General features: G+C 37.8%; 1 protein-coding gene across 1 annotated transcript in view; it reads left to right on the top strand.

Moving 5' to 3' along the window:
• SEMA5A (semaphorin 5A) overlaps positions 1 to 19,988 on the top strand; it is a 503,768-nt gene that overhangs the window by 466,591 nt on the left and 17,189 nt on the right. The window contains exons 17-20 of the mRNA XM_063451928.1: positions 11,599 to 11,824; positions 13,448 to 13,666; positions 14,399 to 14,569; positions 16,549 to 16,704. Of these exons, the coding sequence (XP_063307998.1) occupies positions 11,599 to 11,824; positions 13,448 to 13,666; positions 14,399 to 14,569; positions 16,549 to 16,704 (772 nt within the window). The remainder of the gene's footprint in view (positions 1 to 11,598; positions 11,825 to 13,447; positions 13,667 to 14,398; positions 14,570 to 16,548; positions 16,705 to 19,988) is intronic.

Raw genomic sequence — 19,988 nt, 5'->3', positions numbered from 1 at the left:
CGTTAGTGGGTCTTTAACCCCATCCTGCTGTAATGTTATGTACATTGAACATTTGTAAAATAAAAATTGGCATTTTTTTTTTTTTGGACAAGTGTTTGTCATATACCCAGTCACTTGTGTAAAAGTCTGAGTTTAGCTGCTTTCTCTTCACTTCCCTCTGAAACATATTGTAGATACAAACACATTTATGTGGTACTAGACATACTAGTTTATGTTCAACACTGCCCAGATATTCTTTAAGAATAATATAATGTTTCAGCTGAAGATAAACAGAAATTATCAATTTCTACAGAATAAAATGTAATGTTTTTGCTTTTCATGGTATCAGGAATTAGATGGTTTAACACACAAAGATGATACAGACATCTTCTATTTAGGATATAGAACTAATTAACAAAGGGCCTAACACTTTGGTGATAACATGAACTCCACTCAAAATAACATAGAAAACCAATGCTAATCTTTACAAAGTAAACAAAAAAACCTTTTTCATGTCACTTTGAAAACATGTAACAATAACAATGCAAGACACTGAAAACGATAACTCAAATAAATTAGAAATAATTAGTGTAGCGGAATGGATGCTCTAGCTACACTTTTATTTGCTTTTGTTTGACTGTCGGTACACCCCCATTCATTTACCGAACCAACTATGTGTGGGTCCCCAGATTCCTTTTGTGTTTTGGTCACCCTGTGCCCATTATTGGTGCAGGGTATGTTGAATGTATTGCTTGTCTGTGCCTCTCGCCCTCCCCCTTTTTCCTGTCCTATTGTTTCCCCAGCAGGGCATTGTCCCAGGGACACTGCCAGACAAGTTTAAACAAGCTGCTGTGTCCCTCCTCAATCTCCCATCTTTGCTGTTGTCTGACCCCACAATTCCTTATACTGTAGTATTCTATGCATCATTGTATGTAAATGAGGCTCTTGGGGGCTTAAAATATGTGTGCTATGTCTAGTAAAGCCAGTTGACTCCTAAAAATATGTTTTGTCTAGTTACTGGTGGAATGGATGCCTGTATGCTTTAATGGTTCCATAGTTGCTGAAGTAAGGAATTAGCGGAGGTAACCAGTTGTGTTACCCATGGTCCACTACAATTGGTGGCAACCGGTGGGATGGTACTTCCCAGCCAAACAGAACCAGAGTTCGTGAGCTGAACGAACAGCTGAACCAATCCATGAACTACAGGAATTTAAAAAGGAAACCACTTAAGGAGTTGCTGGAAGCATGTGGGCAAGTAGCCAGCAACCGATCTAAAGAAGCCTTGATCACAGCTCTCATGGAGGACGACAGAGTGCACAATGGGGCTCCTGCACCCATGGACCCGGAGACAGAGCTGCAAAAGGAGATGCAGAGTCGCCTCGCCTATTATGGAGGGAATCCATCTGAAGAGATCATGGCCCGAACCATTTCACAGGTACAAGCACTCCTGTAGGCAAAAGGAGATTGGGCGAACCAACTACAAGTAGCCAAGCATCGGGCAGTAGAGGTATCCCCGCCGGTGCGGTAGTTCCCGAACACAAACCCAAAGTCCCCTACAAGGCATTTAAAACATTTGCTAAAACGGAAGAAGATATTGAAAAGTTTCAGCAGAATTTTGAACGGCTCTGACTGTTACATGATATTGTGGTCACAGACTGGGTCCCCCTCCTAGCAGGAGAACTAACAGGAAGAGCTGCAGATGCCTACCGAGCCATGCCAGATGCTGAATTGAGAAACGACGCTAGGGTAGAACAAGTTCTGCTGGCCGATTTGCCATTACACCAGAGGCATATCACAGAAAATTCCGCGAATTAAAGAAAAATGACAAAGATTCCAATGGGCTTGCCGTCTCACCAGAGCAGCCCACAACTGGATGCAGGCTTAACAGGACCCCAAAGGAGATACAATAAGTTTTTCTGCTGGAGCAGTTTTACAATGGCTTCCCCTCAGAAGTTCAAGAATGGGTAAGGGACAGATGACCCCTAACCCTAACCGAAGCAGCTCAGCGGGCGGATGAGTATTTGGATGCCCGGAGACCCCAGCGACCCAGTAGTCGCCCAATGCCCAGACCCAACCCAGGGCTGCCAGTACAGCAACAAGGAGGGCACATCCCCAAATCTGACACTCCGCTCACAGCCAAATACAGTGCTATTGGTGCAAACGATTCAGGGACTACCAGAGAAACTGTGTCCAGTGAAGGAGCCAAGATACGTGGATTAGAACAGGGCCACCTTCCCCAGTGCTAAGTTAAATGTCATTAAGCAAATCTAAAAACCTTCATTGCATTGGCCAACTCACCTTAGTGAAGTGATTAGATGGTTTGCCTAATCATGGCTGTATTAAATAAATGACTGTCTTTTGTTTGGCAGCTGGCAGATGATAAAGTTGGTAAACTGCAATACATTGAGGTACATGCTCAATATATTAGAACATTTCTGACAATATCCATGTATGGTAGTAATGAAATGTGAGAGTGACAGTAAAAGCAGATATATATTTCTTAGCCTAACCTAACCTTTCAACCAAACAATAAATTATTAATCGTAGAAGCTGTTTTGCTAGTGTATGCTTTACCTGTATAAAGAAACATATTTTTCACATCAGATATGTCACCTAGTAGAATATATGCAGCTCCTTAATCTGGGCTCTTCCTGAGTTCCTTTCAGTTGATCAACTCTTCTAGCAGATTTATTATGCTTTGGTATTTTCTGTTCCTTTTAATCTGTTCCAAATAATGCCTTAGGATTTGCAGGACTAGTTCAAAAAGAATTATCACATGATGTTCAGAGTTATTCACTAAAGGTAAAATGTTAAGTGAATTCAAACTGAATTTCCAACTTTAGGTCAAAGCAGCAGAACTGGAAAAAAATCTCTAAGTCGGTTTAGACAGTTTAGGAACTTTGGCCAAAAATTCAGTTAGAATTTACTTTAAATTCTGACTTTATTAAATTACCATGACAAAGTTATGTTCAAAGGTTGTTACTTTTATTTGGTAGCTTAATGGGTGTCATAGCTGACTTAGAGAATTGTTCCAGTTCAGCAATTTTCACGTATATTTCAAATTCCCTTTGAATTTTTAATTTAGTGGATAACTCTATCAATGCTGACACAAGATGTTGCAAAACTTCTGTTAAAAAAAAAAGTCTGATGCAAAACATCATAGGTAATCATGCTACAACGTCAATATTTTTATTTACTGTTCTATTATGCATTTTATGAACATGCACCAGGGTTCAAATTGTCATGTTTTGTGCTACTAGACAGTTATAAAAGCCTGGAGGGTCCATGGCACACTTTCTACTCACAAGGTCTGAATTCTCACTTTCAAATGGCTAGTTGGAAAAATATTTATCTTTGTTTCTGTACTGTCCTCCTTTTATAGTAATTAACAAATTATACAGAATATTTGCATATCGGTACAAAAAGAGAATAGTAACCAGAAAATAAGGTTAGCATTAAGACATCTGAGTAACTGAAGTACTCCTTTTTTTAAACTCCCTTCAAATCGGCACTCATGTGAAGGGGTTGCCAAAGTATGTATTCATAACCCACAATTGTGTATACACAATTTGCATATTTGAAAATTTTGTTAGCAAATTATGTTTTTAGAACTTTATAAATTTCCATCGCAGTGGCACTAACCGCCGCCAGACTCTGAACTTCAGAAAGATGACCACCTCTATTCAGCTCTGTGCAGTTAAAACAGGAAGGGAGAAGCTCAAGCATTTGGTGATGGAAAGGGGAGCAAAGGCACAGGCTAAAACCTCTCTCCTCAGATTTTTTACTCTGTTACTCGTCCCTTTATTTCTATATTATACTGGGGGAGGCAGAGGAGAGCTGCAGCATCTCTGGTCACACTGTGAGCTGGCTGTTCAGGATGTAGTGGAGGGATGGGACTAGCAAATCTCCTTAGTTCCTGAGAGCTACTGTACGCAGTAAAAAGGATGAAAGGACATCCCACCATCCCACCAAGAGGAGAAACTAATTGGAGGGTGGCTGAGGTTGATGTGCAGGTCAGAGCTGGCTGAGGGAAGAGGGCACAGTGTAAGTGTGCTGTGACTCCTTGCAGCAAGCAGCACAGTATTCATTGATCCATTACTATGTCAAGCGGCACAACAGATCAACTAGGTGATGCAGTTGGTAGCTAGTCTGCAATACGTGATAGTAAATATCACAAATCTAAACTAACTTACAATCAGAATTAGTCGTGGATTGGCCACTAACACCGCATAGTGAAGCAATATGATAATATTCATACTGTTAATCATAAGCAGCCAACAAACCAAAATATTTATTTTTTGAGACTTTCAGTTCACAAATAATAAACAGGCAAAAGAAAGCACTGCATATGTCTCTTAATTAACAAATATGAAACCTATTCAGGTGCAATTTAATTGTTTTTAGATGCAATTACATTTTATAATATTGTATTTGCTACATTTGCTTGTAGTTCGGAATGACTTTTTTCATCAGACACCATATTTTGCTGATTTTCTTTTTCACTTTTCAGACTTATCTCCAAAGCTGCAATAGTTTGTTTCTTCTTTGCCAGTAAAGGGTTTATTCTGGCAGAGATGCAGCTCCTACATGCATGATTACCTACCTGTGGCTGTACTCTTAATAATTAGGGTTTACTATTCTCCACTGCATTTTTTTTTTCGTTTATGTGTGTGTGTCTTTTTTTTTCTTTTCTTTTTTTTTATACATATAAATATATACAAATATTCCTTTTCCTATGCTACTGTCATCACATTTATTTTCATATTTACTACATCAATACTTTGGTTAATAATTGAAGTTTGGTAGTGCAGTTCTACTGATAAATCAAAATCAATTTCACAAGCAACTGCAATTTAGTATTAAAAGACCATTTGTTGCAAGCTTAAATTCAGCAGACAGGGGGAGTTTTAACACCTATCTGTAAATATAGATGTATAGACAGAAAGTCTATTTTATTCTAATCCATCACTCAAGCAGCAGTCACCTTGGTGTCTAACTGCTCTGAAGGTAGAACAGAATGTTCTAATCAGTAGAATTGTTGCTCTTAAGTGTCCTGTTCTCTCCTAGTTCCACTCTTTCATGAGCAATAAAAACAGTCAGGATACCTACAGAGAGAGAAAATCTATGTGCTTCCTTGGATAGCTTTAAAAAAACGACTATATTGAATCAGAAAACTTTTATACTGTACAATGTATCAGTGTGTGTCTATATAACTGTATATCGGTAACTTAATTATAGAGCTATACAATCCTGTCAAATAATAGTATTCTAAAAAAAGAAAGCACTTAATGTACAATTTATTTAAAAGATTTTTCAATACATTATATGTAGATATAAAAGTAAAAAAAGACAAATGAAAATGATGGAGAGTGAAAGATATCTCAAACTTAACTAAAAAACTTTCATTGCATACATTCTTTTGGGGATAGTGCTTTTAATGTATCATTAATATTACAAAACTATTAAGCAAGGGTTATATTTATGGAAGTTGTGTACATACTATACATGGAGTATAAAAAGCTGACATATTTTTAAATAAAACACACAGTAAAACTATTACCTTGATTGCAAAGTATTTTCAACAAAAATATTTTTAATTTGGATACCATGATTAGAGTTGAGCGAACCCGGACTGTAAAGTTCGGGTTCGTACCAAACATTATGGTTTTTGGACCCCAGACCTGAACACGGACATATCACTGTATGTTCGGGTTGGAGTTCGGTGTTCGGCGATTTAATGGCCTGTTTTGAAAGGCTGCAGGGTAGCCAATCAACAAGTGTTTGACTCGAGTGCCCTTAGAAGCCATCACAGCCATGCCTACTAATGGCATGGCTGTGATTGACCAGTGCAGCATGTGATCCAGCCTCTATATATAAGCTGGAGTCACGTAGCGCCGCGCGCACATGAGCTCTTATTAGTGTAGGGAGAGGATGCTGCAGCTGTGAGGGACAGCTTAGGAAAGAATTCTGCAAACTAGTACATTAGTGGGATGCACTTCATATCTGAGAGTCAAATAGAAGCTTCAAATACCGCGGTTACATCAGAGTTTTAAAAAGTCATTGTTTTTGGTGCTAAATAGTACATTAGTAGGATAGTACATTAGTGGAGTGCACTTCATATCTGAGAGTCAAATAGAAGTGTCAAATACTGCTATCACATTGCAGTTTTAAAGCTTAAAATTTGTTGGGTGCTAAACTGCTAAATAGTATTTTAGTGGGGTGCACTTCATATCCGAGAGTCAAATAGAATCATCTAATAGTGCGCTTACAGTGCAGTGGTAAACATTTTAATTGTTTTGCTGCTGATCTGCTAAATAGTACATTTTGGGGTCTGCTCTTCATATCTGACAGTCAAATAGAAGCATCTAATAATGTGCTTACAGCGCAGTTATAAAAATTCGAATTTTCTGGGTGCTAATCTGCTAAATAGCCCATTTTGGGGCGTGCACTTCATATCTGAGAGTCAAATTGAAGGTTCTAATAGTGCGCTTACAGCGCAGTTGTAAACATTCTAATTGTTTTGCTGCTAATCTGCTAAATAGTACATTTTGGGGCCTGCTCTTCATATCTGTGAGTCAAATAGAAGCGTCTAATAGTGTGCTTACAGCGCAGTGGTAAACATTCTAATTGTTTTGCTGCTAATCTGCTAAATAGTACATTTGCGGCCTGTGGTGCACTTCATAGATCATTCCCCTGCAATTTCACTGTCATTTAGGAGTTAAATAACTTTGTTTCTGTTTATGCAGCCCTAGCCACACCTCCTCTGGCTATGATTGACAGAGCCTGCATGAAAAATAAGCTGTTTTCATTTTCAAACAGATGACACCCACAGTCACTGACACACAAATAAATACTGGCAGACATACTGACACACACACATACATACATACATACACAGACACATACGCTGACAGATACACTGACACACACACACATACACACACACATGCTGACACACACACAGGCATACTGACAAACACACAGGCATACTGACATACACACAGACAGACATACTGGCACATACACACAGACAGACATTAAAACATTCACAGATACATACTGACACACATACACTGACACACAAATATATCCTGGCAGACACACACAGACATACATACACACACAGACATACATACACACACAGACATACATACATACACACACACAGACATACACAGACAGAAATGCTGACACACACACACAGACATACTAAGATACGCACGCACACACAGACATACTGACATATTGACACACACAGACATACTGACATACACACACAGACATTCTGACACACACACACAGACATATTGACACACACACACACACAGACATACTGACACACACACACACACAGACATACTGACACACACACACACATACTCACACACACACACACAGACAGACATACTGACACACACACACAGACAGACATACTGACACACACACACACACACACACAGACATACACACACACACACACAGACAGACATTTAACCACCCTCCAGGTTCTTACCTTTTTCTGGAGGGTGGTTTCCCTGGTCCAGTGGCAGGCTGAGGCAGATGGGAGTTCTCCTCTGGAACTCCCCTCCCTGCCTTTCTCCTCCCCCGCGGCTATTATCTCCGGTGGGAGGAAGTGGGGTCACTTCCTCCCAGCCGGCTGCAGAACAGGAAGGGGCCCAGTCGTGCTGTTTAAGCGCCACAGCGCCCAACCGGGCCCCTGCTAACACATTCTCCCTGGGTGGCCCTTAGTGCATGGGCCACCCGGAGAGCCTCCTCAGTGTGCGGGAGCTGCACCGCTCGGTCCATAGGGGCTGCGTAAATTGCGGGGCCCACGGAGCAGTTGCTCTGGGCCCCCCAGGAGCAACTGGGCCAGGGCAGCTGCCCTGTTTCCCCCGCGTTAAAGATGGCCCTGCTTAAAATAAAGAAAGCCTAAATAGGGCTCTCTTTACAGGAAGAGTTCATGGAAGGCTGTGCAAGTCACATGCAGGGAGGTGTGACTAGGGTTCATAATCAAAGGGATTTAACTCCTAAATGGCAGAGGATTGAGCAGTGAGGCTGCAGGGGCATGTTCTATACACCAAAACTGCTTCATTAAGCTAAAGTTGTTCAGGTGACTATAGTGTCCCTTTAACTGTGGAGCTGTGAACCTAACTTACATGTTTTTACACTCTGACTGAAGTAGTCAGTTTCCGGAGACAGTTGATGTTTTAGTGTACAAAAGGTTATTAAAATCACAAATTAGCAAGCAGCATAGTAAACAATGATTTTAAACCAAACATGACTTCAGCATTGGCAGTTAGAGAGGTACAGTGCATGTGCTGTGGTTGCTATACATGGAAAGCAGAAGGACCACTTTTAGGAGGTCTGTAATAAGTTGGGGGATGTGATTAACAGCCAAACTGTATGCCAATGAAGTGTTATTGTGTTCTAATACAGGGATTCAAGCCCCCATTCTACCCTTAGGCAATAATGGAGTCCTCTGGGAAGCACATGGCCTTTCACCAGGCAAAATCAGTTGGGTTGTTGATAAACTCCTCCTCCATTCCCTTCCAATGCAATCCCCCTTCCCTCAGGAGGTACTCTGGTTCTGTTACATCCTAAAGGATTGACTAAGGGAGGTGTGTTCAGCAGAAGGAGGGGCTAACCTGTTTAAAGCCCTGTGAATAGCTCACTCTCAGCTGATGATCACTGGAGTGGTAACTGTATCACGTGTCTATGCCTGTTTTACTATGTTAATTTAGCCTACTTTCCATTCAGTCAATGATTAGTTTTAGTAGCAACATATACTAGCCTATTTCAAATGTACATGTATTGTTTATTTGTTTGATTAGCCTCAATTAATAAATATTATTGAATTGCCGAAAGCAAGGAGTGTGGACTCTGACTTTACACTCGGTTTTTAAGTTATTATTTTAAGTTATTATTTTAAGTTATTATTTTAAGTTATTATTTTTAGTTATTAATGTTATTATTAATTCCAAGTTTATTCCAACTTGCGAGTTAAACATTTATTACAAGGTCCATTCCGCTTTCCCTGTCAATCAATTTTTTGGCATATAGTCTAAGCTAAATAATTTGAGAGCTGGGAAATAGACCTATTTTTAGATATTTTTTTCCCCCAAACTATTAATTTGCTAGCAAAACTGCTAACATAATGTATAGATAAAATGTAATGTAGAGCAAACTTTGTTTTGTGCATGGTAGGTGCCATTTAAAGGGGAACTTTAAATGGCAGATGTGGTTCCTATATTCAAAAAGGGTTCAAAATCCTTGCCTGGAAATTATAGACCTGTGAGCTTAACTTCTGTGGCTGGTAAAATATTTGAAAGGTTATTAAGGGATAATATTCAAGAATTCCTTGAGAAGAATATGGTTATCAGCAAAAATCAGCATGGTTTTATGAAGCACAGGTCATGTCAAACTAACTTGATTGCGTTCTACGAAGAAGTAAGTAGAAGTATAGATCAGGGTGTTGCAGTGGATGTGATCTATTTGGATTTTGCCAAGGCATTTGATACAGTTCCACACAAAAGATTAGTGTTCAAACTCAAGGAAATCGGTCTCGATGAAAATGCTTGTTCTTGGGTAGAACATTGGCTTAAAAACAGAATACAAAGAGTTGTCGTTAATGGTAAATTTTCAAGCTGGACAGAGGTGGCAAGTGGTGTCCCTCAGGGGTCTGTTCTGGGACCCCTTCTATTTAACATTTTTATAAATGATCTTGAAGACAGCATTGAAAGTCATGTTTCAGTGTTTGCAGATGACACAAAACTTTGTAAAATAATACAATGTGAGCAAGATATTACTTTGCTGCAGAAGGATTTAGATAGACTGGAGGACTGGGCACTCAAATGGCAGATGAAATTTAATGTTGAAAAATGCAAAGTTATGCACTTCGGCGTAAAGAATACACAAGCAACGTATACCCTTAATGGAAGTGAATTAGGGATAACAACACACGAAAAGGACTTGGGAATTGTTATAGACAACAAACTATGCAACAATGTGCAATGTCAATCAGCAGTGGCCAAGGCCAGTAAGGTATTGTCATGCATGAAAAAGGGCATTCATTCTCGGGACGAGAATATCATTTTGCCTCTCTATAAATCACTGGTAAGACCACATATTGAATATGCTGTGCAATTTTGGTCACCTGTTCTAAAGAAGGACATCATGGCACTAGAAAAAGTGCAGAGGCGGGCTACAAAATTAATAAAAGGAATGGAACATATCAGCTATGAAGAAAGGTTAACAAATTTAAACCTATTTAGTTTAGAAAAACGTCGCCTGAGAGGGGATATGATAACATTATACAAATATATTCGGGGCCAATACAAACCATTGTGTGGAAATCTATTCACAAACCGGACTTTACATAGGACACGAGGCCATGCGTTTAGACTGGAAGAAAGAAGATTTCGTCTAAGGCAAAGGAAAGGTTTTTTTACTGTAAGAACAATCAGGATGTGGAATTCTCTGCCTGAAGAAGTGGTTTTATCAGAGTCCATACAGATGTTCAAACAGCTACTAGATGCATACTTGCAAAGACAGAATATTCAAGGATATAATCTTTCAATGTAGGGTAATAACTGCTTGATTCAAGGATAAATCTGACTGCCATTCTGGGGTCAAGAAGGAATTTTTTGTCCTAGCTTGTTGCAAAATTGTGCTTCAAACTGGGTTTTTTTTTTTTTTTTTTGCCTTTTGGATCAATAGCAAAAAACAGGTGTGAGGAAGGCTGAACTTGATGGACGCAAGTCTCTTTTCAGCTATCTAACTATGTAACTATGTAACTATGTAACTTTCATTTACCAAGATTTTAATATTATGTTTAATTATTGGCTACTTTTGAGAAAAAATAAATATGTATAATGTGTTACAGTACAATTAAATGTAGAAATGTACATCCTTTTATCAACTGGGTTCCTCCATTTTGTTATAAACACTTTTGAGCCTGGCAGTTAGCGCAGGAAGTGCTAACAGAGAAGTGAATAAATGAATACGTGTTTTTATTTCTCCTCATTTGTAACAGGTGCTCAGGCTGTGCTAGGGCTGAAATGCATTGTGATTTACTGTGCGTTAAAAAAAAATTTGAGCATCACATGAAAAGAGGTTAATACATGTTATTGGTTATTTTTGATAATTCATTCAATGGTATACCTACCAAAGAAATGATGGGTCCCCTTTAAAAGACTCTAAGCTTTACACAATAACCTCTTTCTTTAGCTGCTTCCAAGTAGGGGACAGCTGCTACTTTTGGTCTGAAGGTCAGTTACAAGCAAATAGCACAATTTTGAGGAATAAAAACTGTTCATTGTCCAACACTTATCTTCCTTTCCTAATTTTATATAAGATGTTTTATATTAAAACTACAGTAACTAGAATGCAATAGTAAAATAATATAGATACATGATTTATTTAGTACTGTGATGTGAGGTATCTCCTCATAATAGTGGTCTGTGGTCAATTGCTCACTTGCTCTGTTGTCAGCCTTCCCCTGCTCCCAAGCTCTACCTTTGGATACAACTCTACCTAATCTTGATTTGCATCCCTTTGCTTGCTTAACATGCAATATATGAAAATAATTTATTTTATTTTACTTCTTTGTCTGCATTTCAGGAACATCAGACCTGTAACACAAATCTTTGTCCTGAAGTAAAAAAGACAACTCCATGGACACCCTGGACACCTGTTAACATATCTGATAATGGTGGGCACTATGAGCAGCGGTTTAGGTATACATGTAAGACTCGACTTCCAGATCCAAATATGCTGGATGTTGGGAGACAGAGGATAGAAATGAGGTACTGCTCCAGTGATGGGACCAGTGGATGCTCAACAGATGGTACGAAGACTATACATTATTTTCTGTAGTTAAAGTAACATTTATGATGGTTATTATTTATCAAAATAAACATTTACATGTTACAAACTGCTATATTATAACTGTATAAATATCTACTGATAATTGTGTGTATATGGTATTGATCTGATATTTTTTGTTAAAATACCATGGACATAACAACACACAAATATAATAGTATGCACACCTCAAAAGAATATTTCATATAAAACCTTATTATTTAATTTTCCTAATCTAAAAAAAAGTGATTACATTTCTTCTGATTTTCATCAATTTAACAGCCCTAATAAAAAATATATATTCACTGAAATGTGTGATACAGAATCATGCTTAATAGTCAGAGATGTTATTATTTATGTCTACTTTGAAGTAGTAATGACCAGTAGTGACATTTGTATTCATTTTAAATGGCTTATGAAAAAATGTTAAAACTTCATTTTGTATCTAAATAGAGACATACAAATGTAGAATCTAGATTATGATAAGATATGAAAAGTCAAGTGTTCTATCTTATATATCTTGCAAAATGTCTGCTGATTTATATGTTCAAAATGATAGCCATGAAAGCGTAGATTGCACTGAACTTTCATATTAGTTGAAATAATCATCCACGTGATCAGTCCATTCTTTCATTTCTTGATCAATTTTCCTCTGTGAACACTGTCTTGAAAACCAGCTCCACGAGACTCTATTTTAACTTGAATGGAAATACCAAAAATATTAGAATAATTCCTAAAATATATTATTCCTAAATGTAACCTTTAATGCTAAACTGTAAATTAACAAATTAAAGACTTTGTTAAATGACTTCATGTTTAGAATATACTAGAAATGCTTGAATTATTTGTTTTAGAAGACGTGTGTATAAAATATACAGAAATACATTACAGTTTTGAATTGGTACCTACACTGACTGGCCACAACATAAAACCCCCTGCCTAATATCATGTACGTCCCCCTTGTACTGCCAAAGCAGCTCTGATATCAGACCAGGCAACCTTCTTTCACTGCTCCAGTTCTGATGCACACGTCCCCATTGAAGGTGCTTTTGGCAGTTGTCAGGAAACCCTGACTTGTCTGCTGCTATGCAGTCTCATATGCAGCAAGCTGTAATCTACTTTGTGTTCTGACACCTTTATATCATGGCCTGCAAAACGTTTTTCTCCAGTTTGAGCTAAAGCAGCTCTTCTGTGTGATCGGACCAGACTGGTAAGCTATGCTCCCCATGTGCATCAATGAGCTGTGGGTGCCTATGGCCCTGACAGAGATTCACCGGTTGTCCTTCCTTTCAACATATTTGGTAGGTGCTAACCACTGCATACCGGGAAAATCCCACAATACTTTTTTGGAGATGCTCTGACCCAGTCAACTAGCCATTACTATTTGGCCCTTGTCAAAGTCACTCAGATATATTTGCTTGCCCATTTTTTCCGCTTTCTAGTTTATCCCACCCCATGACAAGTGCCATTGTAAAGGTATAATAAATGTTAGTCAATTCACCTATCAGTGGTTTTAATGTTATGACTGATCAGTGTATGTCAGCACTACTTAATCTGCTAGTTTTTCATGAACTGCACATTTATAAAAATGTCTATATCTTATAAGGACTCTCGGGAGACTTCCTTCGTTCTGGTCGTTATACATCCCATACAATTAATGGTGTATGGTCAGCTTGGTCCTCATGGTCTCAATGCAGTCGTGACTGCAACAGAGGAATTAGAAGCCGGAAACGTGCCTGCAATAACCCTGAGCCAAAGTTTGGAGGACTCCCTTGCTTAGGTCCTCCAACAGAGTATCAAGAATGCAATATTTTGCCATGCCCTGGTATGTTTTAGTTTAATGACATTGAAAACCACACTTTTTTAAAGGTATATTGGTGTATATTCCTCTACAAATAGTTAGATGCTTGGGGTAATAGAAATATTATTAATACATGTGAAAGGGCTGATAGGGTTAGTAAGGGAATTTCATGAGATGTCTAATCATTTAGGCATATGGAATTCGTAACCTTATCTCAATATGCACTTACGTTATTCTTTATTAGATATGGTTATTATAGTTTTACCAATATCAGGAACAAAAGTGATTTAAGTTTTGTTTAAATCAATATATATATTTTTTTTTTATGGAAAGAATTTATCAACTATTTTTCTGCAGCTGTCTTTGAAGATGGATGTGTACTTGTGTGTTTGTGTGCATGTGTATGTGGGGTTGCATTCAAATGGGCATGCACTTAAAAAGCACATTGAAATAAAATAGTAAAGTTGCTTCATGCCGACATCATGTTTTCAATGTGATTCAAAATTTGCAGAAACAGTTAAAATAATTGACAGCTTGCCAATAATAAGTTTGGCCTTCTTTGTATGTTTAACAATATTAGATATTATTAAAATTCAAATGATAATTTAAAGAATAGCATACATATGCTTCCTTCTGATGGCAGAGCTAACTGTAAAAGCATTCAAACAAGAAGAGAGATGGAAAATAAACATATTTTAGAAATCAAAGTAAATAGATAAAAACATGTATTCACATATTTTCACATTTCCTCTGCAGTGGATGGAGGTTGGTCTTGCTGGTCTGCTTGGTCTAAGTGCTCAGCAACATGTGGGGGAGGACATTACATGAGGACTCGATCTTGTACCAATCCAGCACCAAGTTATGGAGGTGACATATGTCTTGGACTTCATACGGAAGAGGCACTTTGTAATACAATGATTTGTCCAGGTAATTTTATTGAACCATTTTTACTTAGATTACTATATTTCTCCATCTGTACAATTCTCATTCACATGTTTAGAATGTAATCCTTTCTGACTATACTCAGTAGCTTGACATATTTATATGGCCAAAGTGTTTGATTGCACAAAAGTTCACCATAAAGCAAGCAGTAAAGATAAACCTGTACTCTTACTTAGCGTTTTACTTTGCTAGACTAAGCAGGTGCAAAACAACTTGGGAATCACACCCAACAAAACCTATATTTTTGTGCCACTAAGACCGCAAATTGTAAACAATGTTCCTGTATTTGGTAACAACATTGTTTTTGGTGACAGGGCTTAAAAAGTTATGTTCTAATCAAGTTTGAAGTAAGTAAAAATAAAATGGAGCTTCAGTAATATACTATACATAGCATAGGTTCAGTAATATACTATACGTTCAGTAATATGATATACATAGCAACAGTAAAAAAGTGTTATGAATCTGTCATTAATACTATGGATCATAGAAGTCAATAATGCAAATGATTGCATAAATGATTACATTACAAGTTCATTCTAAACGTGTCTGTGCACTTTACTTGTAACATAGTGCTTGTCTATCGATATTTATAAAAACATCACATAAGTGGATCTACACACTAAAGCAGCGGTTCCCAAATTTTGTGCCACAGCACCTTGGTTCAGTGCGATGGGTACACAGGGCAGCTGCTAAATGTTTCCCCCATGCTATGATTATAGCACCGGGAAACATGTCTGCTGAACTGGGGTCTGGTCGGGAGCCACGGCCCTTTTTGACCGCAACCGGGCCCCTGTAGTTGTCGCCAGGCTGGGAGGAATGCATTCAAACTCCCAAATTATGTACAATAACACCCCTTCACTCAAATACAAATAGTTCACACAAATGCACATCCACATTTAAAAGTGAACATTACATTCAAGCACACCCCAGCAATCAAACGCAAACATTACATCCAAACACACCCCTGTATTAAAACACTAAAACTATATACAAGCACCCTTTCAAACACCAACAGTAAGTGCCAGTAAATGCTGCAGCGCTGTACAGATGTACAACCTAGCAATTTGTTTTGACTTAAGGCGCCTTGGAAAAAGTTTAAAATGTTAAGGGTGATTTGAACCTAAAAAGTTTGGGAACCACTGCACTAAAGTATTTATTGTACCAACTGTCTTACTAACTTATATAAACAAGGTAAATATACTTTGTGGCAAAATAAATCTTCAAGCCAGTTATCCATAGCAGACAAATTGATTGCACAGTCATGACCTGCATTCAACTCAAAAAAGCCAAAACAGTACAGCAAGTTACTAAGCATCTGCAACTGCTGATGTAAAGTGGACATTTCTGAATGTTCTTTTTTGAAAGATAAAAATAGTTAAAGCTATTTTTATTATTATTTTTAAAGATGAGCATGTGTTCCTACTTATCATGGGACCTAATGAATGGTTAACTTGTGTACTAATTGCACCTGGATGTATGTTACTGGATAATGATCAGTTTCTCTAGACACAATATGATACAGGCAATGCATAATGGTCTTTCATCACACTCTATAACTAGCAGTGCGAGGGTTATTGAATAGAGCCAGCAACTGCTGGTCTCACTCCTGTTTTTATCTTCAACAATGAAATAAGGCAATTACATTAAGGGCCAGTTATAGGCCACAAGTTTGTATAGAAATTATAAAAATGTGCTTTTCTGCTACTTTCTGTGATTCTTTATCCATTTTTGTTGTTTTTTATTTTATTAAGATGTCAATTTAGAAGTAATTAATTATGTGTTTTTATTACTAAAATTTCTGAGAGTTACTTTAATTTGCTTCAGAGCAAAATAGTTTATAAAGTTCTGCTAGCATTGTCATATAGCTTTCTTGTTTAATAAAATTACTAATTCAGTATTTTGCTAATTTAAAGATGATTTGATGTTAAATGTTTAATACTTGATTGGTGATTTTCTGATTTCAGAGAGTTGGTCAAACTGGTCTGATTGGTCTGAATGTGACTCTTCTGGAGTGCAATTCCGCCTGCGTCAATGCCATATCCTCTTTCCCATTGGCAACCAGTGCTCTGGAAACAGTACAGAAACAAGAAATTGTATTTATGAATCTAATTTTATCCCAGGTAAGATATTTGATCTTCTAGTATATTATAATGCATTTAAAACAATCCTATACTGAAACTCTAGGGTTTAACTTGAACATAAAACAGCCTACATGAGTATTCCTCCTTTACGATTTTTAGCATTGGTACCATGTCGCCAATAATTATTTTTTCTCCTTGCATCATCCAATCCACAGCCAACCATTGAAGAGGTACGCAATAGTAGGGAAAAGGGCGCTATACACAAAATACTACAACTGGTGCAGCTTAAAAACACCTCAGTGTACAGTCACTTATTACACCAAATGAAAGATATAGTGAACAGAAAAAAAGGATGAAATACCTTTACAGTCCAGAGCCTAACTTATGTGGCTCTGGAAAGTGTGAGTGAACCTTTTTTTATTCTCCACATATTGTAAATAGGTTTCAACAGTATACACTATGCTGTTTTCTTGTATATATTATATATAGGGTCCACAGTTACTGTCTGTTGCTGAAAATAGGACCTATACAAGATTTTAAAGGTAAAATATTCCACTGTTTGTGCGCTTTCACCCTTTTTTCTGTTAACCATTGAAGAGGGTTTTAAAACATTATGCACTTCAGCAGCTTGCAGTCCAGCTTTGTGAGCTTGAGTACCCTAAAAGTTCATAGGAGAATTGTTACTCTTCAACTATGTTGCTTTATGATAACTGCACTTGACCAGGATTGTTCTAGCAGGCAGAATGTTTTACAAAATTGAGATAATTAATGTTAACCAATGACAGTGCAGTACTGAATGTCGGCCATAGAAACATAGAAACATAGAATGTGACGTCAGATTAGAACCATTCGCCCCATCTAGTCTGCCCAATTTTGAAAATACTTTCATTAGTCCCTGGCCTTATCTTACAGCTAGGATAGCCTTATGCCTACCCCATGCATGCTTAAATTCCTTCACTGTGTTAACCTCTACCACTTCAGCTGGAAAGCTATTCCATGCATCCACTACCCTCTCAGTAAAGTAATACTTATTATTTTTAAACTTTTGCCCCTCTAATTTAAGACTATGTCCTCCTGTGGTAGTTTTTCTTTTTTTAAATATTGTCTCCTCCTTTACTGTGTTGATTCCCTTTATGTATTTAAATGTTTCTGTCACATCCCCCCTGTCTTGTTTTTCCTCCAAGCTATACATGTTAAGATCCTTTAACCTTTCCTTGTAAGTTGTATCCTTTAATCAATGAACCAGTTTAGCAGCCCTTCTGTGAACTCTCTCTAAAGTATCAATATCCTTCTGGAGATATGGTCTCCAGTACTGCGTACAATACTCCAAGTGAGGTCTCACCAGTGTTCTGCACAATGGCATGAGCACTTCCCTCTTTCTACTGGTAATACCTCTCCCTATACAACCAAGCATTCTGGCCATGAAGTTTTGAAGCTCACGTATCACTGATATGAAAAACATGAATCAATTAGCTAGAGTGTGGGGTGGACCTATACACAAGCCACACTGTGACAGTTATGCAATTTGTCTTTACGTGCCCTCAATTTTCCATGGTGAACAGCTCACAAAAAGGCTTCCATTTGACTTCTTCATTTCATATTATGAGCTTAGACATCTTGGCTGTGTTTTTTTTATTCCAGTAAAAATATTTTATGTTATACACAGTTCATCCAGAAAATTGAAAAATAGAAATAAAGGGGAGAAGAAATAAATATAAGGATGCTCAAAAATCACCAAGTGTGTCTCACTCCAATCCACACTGTTAAAATAGACAAAGTATATATAAACAAATTAGGTGAGAGCAAGAACAGTGGTACATACACCAGATATGTATAATAAAAACATGCGATATTACCATATATCTGGATGACCTAAAATAATAAGATACAAGACATAGTATAGCCTGTATACAAGGATAAAAATAAGTGAAGAATAAAATATCCCACTCACGTATTCCTGAGCCTTTATAAGTGGCTCAGACTAAAGGCGTATAAACAGGAGACCAAGTCGCTGAAAAAGTGATGGAAGATTCACTGCACACGTTAACTTTCCTCCTGGACGTATTTTTCATGAAACACCAAGCAGGAATGTAGATGCAAGAATACAAACTTTAATTCACACAATACAGCTTAAAATCTGGATCTCCACTTATAAAGGCTCAGGAATACGTGAGTGGGATATTTTATTCTTCACTTATTTTTATTCTTGTATACTGGCTATACTATGTCTTGTATCTTATTATATTAGGTCATCCAGATATATGGTAATATCGCATGTTTTTATTATACATATCTGGTGTATGTACCACTGTTCTTGCTCTCACCTAATTTGTTTATATACAGTTTATCCAGAAGTCATGGTCTTTTGGCTTGCATGCTAATTACATTCTAGTGGATATCACTAAGACAATTATATCTTTTCTGAATTTGCTTAAAAGATAATTCAAATGATGCTACCATAAAGTTAACATTCCAAATTGCATACATTGCTAGTCGAAATGCTAGAAAAACTTAATGAAATGCTATAAACATTTAAGTATGAGTGGCGAGGCACGTTTGAGAACACATTTAGGTGTTTCTCAAACAAATTTCTAATATAGTTGAATCTTACACTTAAATGTCATGACCTACAAAGAGATCTGCTATGCTGCTGGAAGACTTTTGAAATGGCCTGGCTGGGTGCAGACTATATTTTTATAATTTTATAGCAATTGTGTAAAATTCCATTTCAGTGTTATTAGCTATATTTTATCTGAATAGTTCTATTCTTTCAACAGAGAGACCTTTCCTGTAGAACAAATCATATTGAATTTCTCACCAAAGTAACTTGCCTATTGTATATCATACCAGCACGTTTGGCAAATATTCTGTCATCACAATAATTTAATTGTTGAGAAGGATGCAGGGTTATTTCTATTATTTATTCCACTTTGGATTTTGTTTATACACTTAGCTCAGAATGTGTTCTAATTTACTATCATTCCTACGGCTGAAATAACATTTTTATATATGTCTCCATGCAGTGGCGTACATACCGCGGTCGCCCCCCCTCGACCGGGTACCAGCTGCCACGCTTTGCGGCCCCGGCCCGTGCGGCAAACCGCCGGGGCCGCATGTCAAGGGGTCCATCGGGTGGCCCATGCTGTCAGGGCCACCCGATGGACATGGATTTTAAGGGGGCCCGGTCTGCGCTGAGCGCTTTAAGTGCTCAACCGGGCCCCCTGTGATGAGATCATCACACGCTGGGAGGAAGTGATCGCACGTCACTCCTCCCAGCATACTGAGAGCCCGCGCGGGAGGAAACAGAAAGGAGGAGGGAGTCA

The sequence above is a fragment of the Pelobates fuscus genome, chromosome 4 (assembly GCF_036172605.1).
Source record: "Pelobates fuscus isolate aPelFus1 chromosome 4, aPelFus1.pri, whole genome shotgun sequence".
NCBI lineage: Eukaryota > Metazoa > Chordata > Amphibia > Anura > Pelobatidae > Pelobates > Pelobates fuscus.
Note: the sequence above shows the minus strand (reverse complement) of the source record. Positions and strands in the feature narration are given on the sequence as shown.